Here is a 14,198-nt window from a genome sequence, read left to right on the forward strand (position 1 = left end):
GGTGTCTTGGTGCCAAGTGCACATATGGACACCCTTATGTTTGAACGTGGTGTTTGTTATGGACAATCCGTGACGAGCACAAAAGTCCAATAACAAAACACCACTCGGGTTTAGATCCGGGCGACCATTCTTCCCAATCACGCCTCTCCAGGTTTCACTGTCGTTGCCAACATGAGCGTTGAAGTCTCCCAGTAGGACAAGGGAATCACCTGGGGGAGCACTTTCCAGTACTCCCTCGAGTGTGCCCAAAAAGGGTGGGTATTCTGAACTGCTGTTTGGTGCGTAAGCACAAACAACAGTCAGGACCCGTCCCCCCACCCGAAGGCGAAGGGAAGCTACCCTCTCGTCCACTGGGTTGAACTCAAACGTGCAGGCTTTGAGCCGGGGGGCAACGAGAATTGCCACCCCAGCCCGTCGCCTCTCACTGCCGGCAACGCCAGAGTGGAAGAGGGTCCAGTCCCTCTCGAGAGAACTGGTTCCAGAGCCCTTGCTGTGCGTCGAGGTGAGTTCGACTATATCCAGCCGGAACTTCTCCACCTTGCGGACTAGCTCAGGCTCCTTCCCCCCCAGTGAGGTGACGTTCCACGTCCCAAGAGCTAGCTTCTGTAGCCGAGGATCGGACCGCCAAGTGCCCTGCCTTCGGCTGCCGCCCAGCTCACAATGCACCCGACCTCTATGGCCCCTCCTATGAGTGGTGAGCCCATTGGAGGGATGACCCACGTTGCCTCTTCGGGTTGTGCCCGGCCGGGCCCCATGGGGACAGGCCCGGCCACCAGGCGCTCGCCATCGTGCCCCAACTCCGGGCCTGGCTCCAGAGCGGGGCCCCGGTGACCCGCGTCCGGGCGAGGGAAATCTGAGTTCATTTTGTTGTAATTCCATAGAAGTCTTTGAGCTGCTCTTTGTCTGATCACTCACCTAGGACCTGTTTGTCTTGGGAGACCCTACCAGGGGGCATGAAAGCCCCCAGACAACATAGCTCCTAGGATCATTGGGACACGCAAACTCCTCTACCACGGTAAGGTAGCAGCTCAGAGAGGAGTCCATTTGTGTTGTTTTTCAAATTTCTTGTTCTTTTTCTTTTTCTTCAATGACATCGAACAGCACGGATTGATTCACATAGTATTTGTGCTTGTAAACTGCCTTGCGTCATATAAATACACGCACCCTCCAAAAATTCAATTTCACGCTTTTATTTAAGGGGAACATTATCACCAGACCTATGTAAGCGTCAATATATACCTTGACGGTGCAGAAAAAAGACCATATATTTTTTTAACCGATTTCTGTACTCTAAATGGGTGAATTTTGGCGAATTAAACGCCTTTCTGTTTATCGCTCTTTTTGCGATGACGTCAGAACGTGACGTCTCCGAGGTATTACAGCCGCCATTTTCATTTTCAACACATTGCAAACACCGGGTCTCAGCTCTGTTATTTTCCGTTTTTTCGGCTATTTTTTGGAACATTGGAGACATCATGCCTCGTCGGTGTGTTGTCGGAGGGTGTAACAACACTAACAGGGAGGGATTCAAGTTGCACCACTGGCCCGAAGATGCGAAAGTGGCAAGAAATCTGCCGCCAGACCCCCATTGAATGTACCTAAGTGTCTCCACATTTTACCGGCGATGACAGACATGGCACAGAGATGTATGGATAACCTGCAGATACATTTGCAACGATAAAGTCAACTAAATCACAAAGGTGAGTTTTGTTGATGTTGACTTATGTGCTAATCAGACGTATTTGGTTGCGGCGTGACTGCCAGCTAATCGATGCTAACATGCTACGCTAATCGACGCTAACATGCTATTTACCGGCAGTGCTAAAGCAGACATGGCACAGAGATGTATGGATAACCTGCAGATGCATTTGCAACGATAAAGTCAATGAAATCACAAAGGTGAGTTTTGTTGATGTTGACTGCCAGCTAATCGATGCTAACATGCTATGCTAATCGATGCTAAAATGCTATTTAACGGCGGTGCTAAAGCAGACATGGCACAGAGATGTATGGATAACCTGCAGATGCATTTGCAACTATATTACGTTTCCTTCCACTCACATTTAATGCGAAAAAAACACTAACCAATCGAAGGATTTAAGTTGCTCCAGTGTCACGAGATGCGAAAGTCCTGATCGTTTGGTCGGCACATTTTACCGGCGATGCTAACGCAGCTATTCGGCCATGCTATGGCTATGAATAGCGTCAATAGCTATTCGCTCAATAGCTTCAGTTTCTTCTTCAATACTTTCATACTCCAACCATCCGTTTCAATACATGCGTAATCTGTTGAATCGCTTAAGTCGCTGAAATCCGAGTATGAATCCGAGCTAATGTCGCTGTATCTTGCTGTGCTATATGCCATTGTTTGTTTACATTGGCAGCACTGTATGACGTCACAGGGAAATGGATGGTCACATCGCAAATAGCGAAAATCAAGCACTTTAAAGCTTTTTTTAGGGATATTCCGGGACCGGTAAAATTTTGAAAAAAACTTAAAAAAAAACCCCAAACCATTGGGAACTGATTTTTATTGTTTTTAACCCTTTCGAAATTGTGATATGTTCCCCTTTAACAAAACTGTTCCAAATTAATATAAGGATAAAGAATTAAAGGAAAATATTCAGTTTTTTCAAGAGCCATAGTAGCATTAAACAGGCACTGAGTGAGCACAATATGTCCATCATGTCCTCATGTGTAATGTTTAAATGTTTTTCTATTTTTTCGGACTACAATGTGCAATAATGTTTTATGTATGTGTGTATATGTATTCATGTAGATATGCATCTGTGTGGATACATATACATATACATAGATACATCTGTCATCTCTATCTTTTTTTTTTTTTTTTTTACTATTTATACTACCATATTGTATATGCACCTTAGGAGGAGCTGCTCCAATTTCGTTGTTCTTTGAACCTGTTCATTGCAATAATGACAATAAAACTCTATTCTATTCTATTCTAGTTTTTTCTCAACCTTTATCTAGCCTTTTAACTATGGTTATGATAACAAATTAACAAAAAGACAAAAGTTAACTTTTTTTTGCTTTCACTGAGGTAGCCAGACAAGTTAAGTAGACAACGAAAATAATAGAGCAAGAAATGCATATAACCATGTTGTGTAAAAACTACAAAATCGTTCATATTAACTCAGCTCTAAGTTGTGAAAAAGGTTACAAATTACACATTACATGACCATCACAGTACAAACAAGTCAAATAATGGACTAATAATTTCCATCCAATGTTCCGCCCGAATGCAGTTGAGATAGGCTCCAGCGACCACCCGCAACCCCAAAACAGGACAAGCGGTAGAAAATGGATGGATGGATGTTCATTAAAACGACAACCTCCCGGCATGATGGACCGATGCACGCCTCTCCTCTTGGGGGCGACACAGAGCCCTTTATACGGCACCGTCATGTAAGGGCTTGTATCAAGCCAACAGATCAAACGCATAACTTTCATTTTTAAGGAAACTTAATTTTTTTTTTTTCCATTTTATAATTTGCCTATTGAGTCTGACTGCCGAGAAATATGATGAACATTTCCAAACATTTACAAGCACTTCACCCCAAATTCAAGCATTTTTCAAACCTTGAAAACACAACATTAAAATCCAAACATTTTCAAGGTTTTTAAGCACCCGTACGAACCCTGAAGGAGGCAGATTCATGCATAAATGCAAGAAAAATACTATCTGTCCACTTCCTCTATCTTAGCAAAACACACAAATATAAAAAAACTAACAAAAAAATGTATCGTGATGTCTACAACTGGGGGTTTCCATGCATCTCCACCCTTCAGTTATAAAAGGATGACACACAGCTGATGGATGCTCTGTGATTTACACTTTTTCCTGCCTCAGCTGGGTTTGAAAACACACCCAAACAAACACACAGACACGTGCGCGCACACACACAAACACGGGGAAGGAGGTCACTGGTCAAGTGTCACCACCTGTGGGCCGCTTACGACAACAACAAAGGACCACCCAAAGACAAGAACTAATACACAAGACCTGAAAGTGTCAAACATATCTCGAGTTTTAAATCTGGAGTCAAGTCTCAAGAAAAGATGAGAAAGCAAAAGACAAAAATACAAACATTTTCGATGCCAGCATACTTACGAGTTAATTTTCATTTATTTTTGATTATTGATTTTCGGCCCAATACTAGCATGTCTGGTGTATTGATATGAACATTACATATCACGGTTATTGTCAACAAAATTATCACTATTATTATCATGGTATTATTGAATGTGCTCAAAAAGTACTTATACAAACTTTTAACAAAGTTTTATTAAAAAAAATTAAATACAATAAATGATTAACCACACAATATACGTTCTTGTTATATTTTAATTAGGGCTGTCAAATGAATAAAATATGCAATCGCGATTCATCGCATTTGTTCATAGTTAACTCAAAATTAATCGTGATAATCACAGATAGGTATACATTGGCATCAATAATAAGTGTACCCTAGACCAGTGGTTCTCCAATGGGGGTACACGTCCCCCCGGGGGTACTTAAAGGTATGCCAAAGGGTACGTGAGATGTTTTTAAAATATTCTAAAAATAGAAACAATTCAAAAATCCTTTATCAATATATTTATTGAATAATACTTCAACAAAATATTAATGTAAATTCATAAACTGTGAAAAGAAATGCAACAATGCAATATTCAGTGTTGACAGCTCGATTTTTTGTGGACATGTTCCATAAATATCGATGTTAAAATTTTTTTTTTTTTTTGTGAAGAAATGTTTAGAAGTAAGTTCATGAATCCAGATTAATCTCTAATAGAAATCCCCAAAGAGGGAACTTTAAGTTGATGATTACTTCTATGTGTACAAATCTTTATTTATAATTGAATCACTTGTTTATTTTTCAACAAGTTTTTAGTTATTTTTATATCTTTTTTTCCAAATGGTTAAAAAAAGACCAGTACAAATGAGCAATATTTTGCACTGTTATACAATTTAATGAATCAGAAACTGATGACTTAGTGCTGTATTTTACTTCTTTATCTCTTTTTTTTCAACCAAAAATGCTGTGCTCTGATTAGGGGGTACTTGAATTAAAAAAATGTTCACATGGGGTACATCACTGAAAAAAGGTTGAGAACCACTGCCCTAGACGGATCATTTTCAATGGGGATGGCTTCATATTGCTGCATGACAATGTTGTATCCTTCTTTATTAATTAATAAAATGTCATATTGAGCCTGCCTGTTATTATTCTATAATTGAGGATTCGACCAGAACAGAAAATAATTTACACAATATTTCAGCCAGCCTGAAAAATACACCTCTGAAACGGCACGGCACGCGCAGCAGGCGTTTGCTGAAGGCATGTCGCGCGAAAAGTAGTCCTTTTTTGTCGGTAGAACAACTTGCCATGGCTTTGAATTTGATATTTCCATAATTTAGACATTCTTCTGTCCATTTCTGCTCTCGTGTGGCTCATCAGTTACAAGTGAACTTCAGCCAAGTATCTCCGCTACGGCACGGCTTGAAATTGAAAAAGAAAGTGTTCGCATTAATCGCCCGATAGAAAAAAATGTATGCCGTTATTGAAACTAAAGTTATCGCGTTAATATCGCGTTAACTTTGACAGCCCTAATTATAATATTGTTCTGGCTACTTAAGAGCCATAATATTTTAATTTGAGTGTTTTAATATCTTCTTCCGTTTTAATTTGTAAAAGTTTTACTGTTTTTTTTCCTGATAAGGAAAAAAAACACACATTGGGTGTGTCATATCCGATTTATGTAACATCGCGCAAATCTACTTTCTGTGGTCATATTCGAGTAATGATCGATTTCTGTCTAAGAGAGCACAGCCTGTAGGTTTAATTTAGACAATTGAATATCTTAGTTATCTTAGTTAGAGGCGGTACCTCTGGATTGGCAGACCGGGGTGGTGGTCTCTCTCTTTAAGAAGGGGGACCGGAGGGTGTGTTCCAACTATCGTGGGATCACACTCCTCGGCCTTCCCGGTGGGGTTTGTTCAGGTGTACTGGAGAGGAGGCTGCGCCGGATAGTCGAGCTTCGGATTCGGGAGGAGCAGTGTGGTTTTCGTCCTGGTCGTGGAACTGTGGACCAGCTCTGTACTCTCGGCAGGGTTCTTGAGGGTGCATGGGAGTTTGCCCAACCAGTCTACATGTGCTTTGTGGACTTGGAGAAGGCATTCGACCGTGTCCCTCGGGAAGTCCTGTGGGGAGTGCTCAGAGAGTATGGGGTATCGGACTGTCTTATTGTGGCAGTCCGCTCCCTGTATGATCAGTGTCAGAGCTTGGTCCGCATTGCCGGCAGTAAGTCGAACACATTTCCAGTGAGGGTTGGACTCCGCCAAGGCTGTCTTTTGTCACCGATTCTGTTCATAACTTTTATGGACAGAATTTCTAGGCGCAGTTAAGGCATTGAGGAGTTCCGGTTTGGTGGCCGCAGGATTAGGTCTCTGCTTTTTGCAGACGATGTGGTCCTGATGGCTTCATCTGACCGGGATCTTTAGCTCTCACTGGATCGGTTCGCAGCAGAGTGTGAAGCGACCGGAATGAGAATCAGCACCTCCAAATCTTAGTCCATGGTTCTCGCCCGGAAAAGGGTGGAATGCCATCTCCGGGTTGGGGAGGAGACCCTGCCCCAAGTGGAGGAGTTCAAGTACCTAGGAGTCTTGTTCACGAGTGAGGGAAGAGTGGATTGTGAGATCGACAGGCGGATCCGTGCGGCGTCTTCAGTAATGCGGACGTTGTACCGATCCGTTGTGGTGAAGAAGGAGCTGAGCCGGAAGGCAAAGCTCTCAATTTACCGGTCGATCTACGTTCCCATCCTCACCTATGGTCATGAGCTTTGGGTCATGACCGAAACGATAAGATCACGGGTACAAGCGGCCGAAATGAGTTTCCTTCGCCGGTTGGCGGGGCTCTCCCTTAGAGATTGGGTGAGAAGCTCTGCCATCCGGGAGGAACTCAAAGTAAAGCCGCTGCTCTTTCACATCGAGAGGAACCAGATGAGGTGGTTTGGGCATCTGGTCAGGATGCCACCCGAACGCCTCCCTAGGGAGGTGTTTAGGGCACGTCCAACCGGTAGGAGGCCACGGGGAAGACCCAGGACACGTTGGGAAGAGTATGTCTCCTGGCTGGCCTGGGAACGCCTCGGGATCCCCCGGCAAGAGCTGGACGAAGTGGCTGGGTAGAGGGAAGTCTGGGGTTCCTGCTTAGGTTGCTGCCCCCGCGACCCGACCTCGGATAAGCGGAAGAAGATGGATGGATATCTTAGTTTCTCAGACATTATTGTGTTTATACACGTTAAGATTGGGGAATGTTGTTTTTTAATGGAGAAAAACAATGTATCTGCTATTCATGTCAGTATTTAAGCCAACTAGTGCTAGCTAGTTTCTTCAGTAAACGAGCTGTGTCACCTGTTTGTGAGTTAATCAAAGTGTTATCAAATACGGTTTTATGTTCATTTTAATTTAAAAGAGTAATACTAATACGGATTATCATTATACCGTTTATTGTTACATCCTTACAGGCATGTTTTACAAAGCATTTTAAACCCACTATTGGCGCCACTAATTTATCATATATGTCGTTATTTACCAGGAAATTAGGCTGTCTGTGTCAATTCAAACAGATTGTTTTCGTAAATCGGTTGTAGTGGTTCTTAATATCGTCTAAATAGGCAAAGACATTCAAAGTATGCATAGCTAGCAGCTTAAAGTTGTCAGCACATGTTGTAATGAAGTATAATCAACATTTACTTACTGATCAAAGCAGAGACACTGTTCAGCTTAGGGTCAAAAGGGCATTTTCCCTTCCCAGAATCCACCTTTCCTGGCTCGAGACGGAAAATATATTCCTGTTGTGGAGAATGAGAAAGCTTGATTATTATCTTCCTACTTTCTTTGTCTTGTGTAACAGATTTATTGTATTTACTGAACACGGCTTTACTGTGTGAAGTTAAAATGGAACGTCTAAGGGGTTTTAAAAGCAATATCATTCCCAATGTTAAAAATGATAAGGTGCAAACACCCTGTTACTGGATGTGCTGAGGGCAAGAAAACAGAGCAGACAAAGGCGATTTATCGGCGAGATGAAGCTGAATGAAAATGCTGAGAACTTCTTTTGCACCGCTTGTGATGCTAGTGGTTCAAAAGAGAACTTATTATCCTGCAAAGAAAAGAGGACATCTGTAACATCTGCGTCAACACTGCAGAGTCCACCAGCATACTCGCTCCGCTCTTCAAAGTAGGCTTGCTGACAGGCTGGAAAATACAGCAGCGACTGAGGATTAACGTCCGAAAGTTTCAAACTTGACACCTTTGGCCACAATGAAGAGAATGTTTGCTGGGAGTCAACAAGCAGTACACTTGCATATTTCACCAAGAGATGCTTTACTCATGAAGCAAACCATAAAACAATTTGCACATTCTTGGGATTTTTCCAAGCAGCTTGTGTTTATGATGGCAGGGGTTTGGTGCTTCTGAATGTACCAAACATATTCCGTAGTCAGTACTAACTAGTAGTAATTCACGTAAAATCAAACGGTACCATAATTCGAAATATTGCATAAATCCGATTGCAGACTGCGTACTAATACTTCTACAAACCAAGTTTCCATATGATTTGGGAAATTGTGTTAGATGTATATATAAATAGAATACAATGATTTGCAAATCCTTTTCAACCCATATTCAGTTGAATATGCTACAAAGACAACATATTTGATGTTCAAACTGATAAACATTTTTTTTTTTTTTTGCAAATCATTAACTTTAGAATTTGATGCCAGCAACACGTGACAAAGAAGTTGGGAAAGGTGGCAATAAATACTGATAAAGTTGAGGAATGCTCATCAAACACTTATTTGGAACATCCCACAGGTGTGCAAGCTAATTGGGAACAGGCGGGTGCCATGAATGGATATAAAAACAGCTTCCCAAAAAATGGTCAGTCTTATACAAGGAAGGATGGGGCGAGGTACACCCCTTTGTCCACAACTGCGTGAGCAAATAGTCAAACATTTTAAGAACAACGTTTCTCAAAGTGCAATTGCAAGAAATTTAGGGATTTCAACATCTACGGTCCATAATATGATCAAAAGGTTCAGAGAATCTGGAGAAATCACTCCACCTAAGCGGCATGGCCGGAAATCAACATTGAATGACCGTGACCTTCGATCCCTCAGACGGCACAGTATCAAAAACTGACATCAATCTCTAAAGGATATCACCACATGGGCTCAGGAACACTTCAGAAAACCACTGTCACTAAATACAGTTTGTCGCTACATCTGTAAGTTCAAGTTAAAGCTCTACTATGCAAAGCGAAAGCCATTCATCAACAACATCCAGAAACGCCGCCAGCTTCTCTTGGCCCGAGATCATCTTAGATGGACTGATGCAGAGTGGAAAAGTGTTCTGTGGTCTGACGAGTCCACATTTCAAATTGTTTTTGGAAATATTCGACATCGTGTCATTCGGACCAAAGGGGAAGCGAACCATCCAGACTGTTATCAACGCAAAGTTCAAAAGCCAGCATCTGTGATGGTATGGGGGTGCATTAGTGCCCAAGGCATGGGTAACTCACACATCTGTGAAGGCACCATTAATGATGAAAAGTACATACAGGTTTTGGAACAACATATGCTGCCATCTAAGCGCCGTCTTATTTCAGCAGGACAATGCCAAGCCACATTCAGCACATGTTACAACAGCGTGGCTTCGTTAAAAAAGAGTGCGGGTACTTTCCTGGCCCGCCTGCAGTCCAGACCTGTCTCCCATCGAAAATGTGTGGCGCATTATGAAGCGTAAAATACGACAGTGGAGACCCCGGACTGTTCAACGACTGAAGCTCTACATAAAACAAGAATGGGAAATAATTCCACTTTCAAAGCTTCAACAATTAGTTTCCTCAGTTCCAAAACGTTTGAGTGTTGTTAAAAGAAAAGGTGATGTAACACAGTGGCGAACATGCCCTTTCCCAACTACTTTGGCACGTGTTGCAGCCATGAAATTAATTATTATTTGCAACAACAAAAAAATAAATTTTATGAGTTTCTGAAATCAAATATCTTGTCTTTGTAGCGCATTCAACAAAATATGGGTTGAAAAGAATTTGCAAATCATTGTATTCCGTTTGTATTTACATCTAACACAATTTCCCAACTTATATGGAAACAGGGTTTGTATTTGTAGCAGACTGCCTCAAAGTAATGCTGTAATTTTCCGTGCCAATAAAGCACACATACCTAATAAAAAGCACTCAAAAAAATAAGACTACACATTTCGAAACGCGCTAGCTTTATATTAATTGGATAGGTTATAAACATGTTACTAATTAGTATTAGCAAATTTAAATAGTGATTTCAACATCTCTAAGTTTCCATGCATCCATTTTTCACCGCTTGTTGAAAACTGTAATTAAAATGTACATTACAATCAAACCACAAAAGAAAAAACTAGCACCTTCAACCTAATGGCAAAGACTACTTCTTGACTACTACAATTGTAGCTGAAATTAATGCATACTTGTGAATGATACTCATACATGTAAGAAAACTAAATAAAACAACTAAACAGTTAGATAAAAAAAAAACATATCATAAAATTTGACTTTATTATTAAATAAATTAACATCAGGTAACACAAGAACACACACAAAATAACACATCTTTAGCTTTGAGTACTGGTATCAATCCCCAGGTACCGTGTCAGTTCAGATGTGATCGGTACCCATCCCTGATGATGGATTCAAGTTTGCATTATTTTGTGATGCATAACTTAGTATTTAGTAAATAATACCTAGTTTCACAATGTTATTTTCACAAACATCATGCATACTTTTTTGCACAATAATGTACGTTGATTAGTAAAATTGTAAGGGGCAAGTTGAAACAAATATTCATTTTTTAAGATGTGTAGTGAAGCCTTACGACCGGTATTTTTTTTTTTTTTTTTTACATAGCTGGCTCCTATTAATTTCCGTGTGTATGCACAAAGTTGGTTTCATCTATCGGGGCAGGTCAGTTGAATACATTTAATGGTCATAAACACAACATCATCAAAAAGGCACTTTTGCACAATAATAGTTGACCATAGGGGACAAACTGGAAAATAATAATATGCATCACTAAAACAAATATGAGTATTAATTTTACAGTAAATAAAATGTCCTCTTAACAAGCGAACATCACATTATGTTAATGATATTACAACTTGTAATCATACTTTTTAATGCCTATGCTTTTAATACATTTATGACAAGATTCCCAGCAAATTTGGACTATGTTCTAACAAATACTTTTTATTGTCATCATATTTAGATGTTGTTCTCCTTTTAAAATTATTTGTTCTTTTCATGCTCGTGTCAGACAAAAAGTGTTCCGTTTACAAAAGTTTAAACAAATTGTTTTGGGAAAATATTGGAGTTAAAAATTTGTTTTACAGAATAAATCTCCCACTTTCTCTCAGAACGAATAAACAACGCCAGCTAAGCTGCACATTTTCATGCCTGAAATTCAAGCCGTCGCTTCATTTTCTCATTTCAACCCCTACAAAAATACGGTATATCATAGAGAAGGCAGTTTATTTTGTTTTAAGCCATGTCATCACTTCTCCAATCAGCTCTCCAGGTGGGCACCAGACTTATTATTTAAACAAAGCGAAACCCCATCAGCCCACCTTGGCCTCCATAAGATCTGACGTAGCGCTGGGGTCTGCTGCCCGATTGGTTCTCCCTCCAGATTTGGGGGCCTGAAGGTAGAAGGAACCCTAAAACACAGATATGGCACATTTGGCCATCTCATTACTAACATGTGACAGGCCAAAGTTTAAAAAGGGATTTGTCGCATGGACTATAAGACACCTACGTGTGAAAAGATTGGCAAGAATTGGACACGCAAAGACTCTGTGACAGTTAGGAGTTTTTGTTGTCATGCACACATCATGCACAAGACATGCAACTCATGGAAAGAGCATCAAAAAGTGAACTTTACTATTTAGGACCATTTTTCCATATCGAACATGCAGCCACTGGACAAAACATTTGGTACACAAGCTACTGAAAATATGCAGTGCAGGTATTGATACAATGAAGAGTTTCTAGAGGAATTTGCAATGTTGAAATTGCGCTAATTCAACCAATCCCCACAAATTATTATAAAAACTTTCCTGCACATTTTGGCCAATCAGTGTCATTTTGGCCAATCCAATTTGTCTCTGAGTGGCGCTCAAACGCGCACAAAAACTGTTTAATCAAAACTTAGTTTGTTTCTTTTTTAGTTGAAGCAGGGAAAACAACGTGTAAAAATATGTCAACTATTCATTGATCAAACGGCACAATTGTCATTCTCACGAGTAGCTCAGACCTACTTAATGTTTCCAGCGCTAAGCCTTCTGGGTATAGTAGTATATAAACATTTACTTCCTAGTATTTATCTATTTATTTATTTATTTACATTTTATTTATCCAGGGTACGACAATTAAGAATGTATTTTATTTTACAATGCTGACATAGCAAAGAGGCAGCCTTTTCATGTTAGAGATGTTGAGGTGTGATGATAATCTCTCGTCCCTCTTTTACCAACAAAAATTTACGCTATGGATTTCTCACAACATTTCACAAACACTTTTAACCTGCGGAGCTAAATGTATTGAAACATAAATAAATGTTAAGATAAATAAACACTTTTCAAGTGTAAAACATTCATGGAGAATAGAATGTCTACAACTTGTGGACAACAGAACAAACAGCGTACAATAAGGAAGCCTTTAGTGGGACGGCGTGGCGCAGTGGAAGTGTGGCCAGGCGCAAACCGAGGTTCCCTGGTTCAATCCCCACTTAGTACCAATCTCGTCACATCCGTTGTGTCCTGTGCAAGACACTTCACCCTTGCTCCTGATGGGTGCTGGTTAGCGCCTTGCATGGCAGCTCCCTCCATCAGTGTGTGAATGTGTGTGTGAATGGGTAAATGTGGAAGTAGTGTCAAAGTGCTTTGAGTACCTTGAAGGTAGAAAAGCGCCATACAAGTACAACCCATTTATCATTTATTTATCTTTCTGTGATTATGATTAATTATTACTATTCTTAGTTATAATGGATTCAAACACAAGAGTAATTTGACATGGAGCCCTGAGTTTGTGTTTTAACTGCCATCTTGTGTCTACTTTTAAGTGTGTGTGTTATAAAAAAAAAACAAGTAATACATCAATACAGTATTTGTTTTACATTTTTAGTTGATATCCTGTGCTTTTTGGGGTCATGATTACATAAAACACTCATAAAATCATGTCGTAATTTTAGGCTGCAACAATGACAAAAAATGAAGTGAAGTATATTTATATAGCGCCTTTTCTCTAGTGACTCAAAGCGCTTTACATACTAATTTTTACATTTAAACCAGTGTGGGTGGCACTGGGAGCAGGTGGGTAAAGTGTCTTGCCCAAGGACACAATGGCAGTGACTAGGATGGCGGAAGCGGGGATCGAACCTGCAACCCTGAAGTTGCTGGCACGCGCGCTCTACCAACCGAGCGATACCGCCTGAGAAATGCTGGGGAGACTGATTAATTCTTATCTGAGCGCAATTAAGCATTTTATATTTTGTAAAGGGAGAGCGTGTGCTTTTGCATTTAGTGTGAATAGAATAAAAGGTGTGTGTAATATTGTGTCCAGTGAATCTTCATTAAAAAAAAAAAAAAAAAAAAAAAAGCTGTGTAATGGCGACATAGTTTATGGGCTTGAAAGAATAACAATATGCTGAATGAAGGCAGGCTAAATACCACCCGCCCCATATAAGGATTGACACTAAACATGCAGAAGCGTGCAAGGCCATTGGCGACAAGAGTAAGGATGGGGGCGGAGCAATGAGGCAGATGATGGATGAGAAGCTCCATCAGTAGTGATGGGTTTTCAGAGTCTCTTAGCTGGACAGAAAAACAGAAGGCCGAGTCCTGCATAAACAGGTGGAAAGATACGACTACAAGCGGGAATTGATTGGAATTTTGGTTGCCTCATTTTAAGAGGCGGATGTAACGGTAGCACCAAGTTTGCATTTTTTAGTCTTGTTTCTCCCAACATCCATTGTTTGGAGTCCGCCACCCTTTGGGTCCTATAAGTGATCTGAAGTTGTGTCAGTTTTCTTTTAAAGTCAACAACAATGTGCGTATTAAATTGCACTACTGG

The 14,198-nt window shown here is 40.5% G+C and overlaps 1 protein-coding gene across 4 annotated transcripts in view; it reads right to left on the bottom strand.

The window, feature by feature from the left end:
* Positions 1-14,198, bottom strand: part of sema3fa (sema domain, immunoglobulin domain (Ig), short basic domain, secreted, (semaphorin) 3Fa) — a 141,365-nt gene that overhangs the window by 35,786 nt on the left and 91,381 nt on the right. For 2 of the 4 annotated variants that reach the window (XM_061874633.1, XM_061874634.1), the window contains exons 6-7: positions 11,696-11,785; positions 7,779-7,872 (exon numbers count right to left, since the gene is read on the bottom strand). In XM_061874633.1, the coding sequence (XP_061730617.1) occupies positions 7,779-7,872; positions 11,696-11,785 (184 nt within the window). The remainder of the gene's footprint in view (positions 1-7,778; positions 7,873-11,695; positions 11,786-14,198) is intronic. The other 2 variants (XM_061874635.1, XM_061874636.1) reach the window with 1 other exon arrangement.

The sequence above is a fragment of the Nerophis ophidion genome, linkage group LG16 (genome assembly GCF_033978795.1).
Source record: "Nerophis ophidion isolate RoL-2023_Sa linkage group LG16, RoL_Noph_v1.0, whole genome shotgun sequence".
Lineage (NCBI taxonomy): Eukaryota > Metazoa > Chordata > Actinopteri > Syngnathiformes > Syngnathidae > Nerophis > Nerophis ophidion.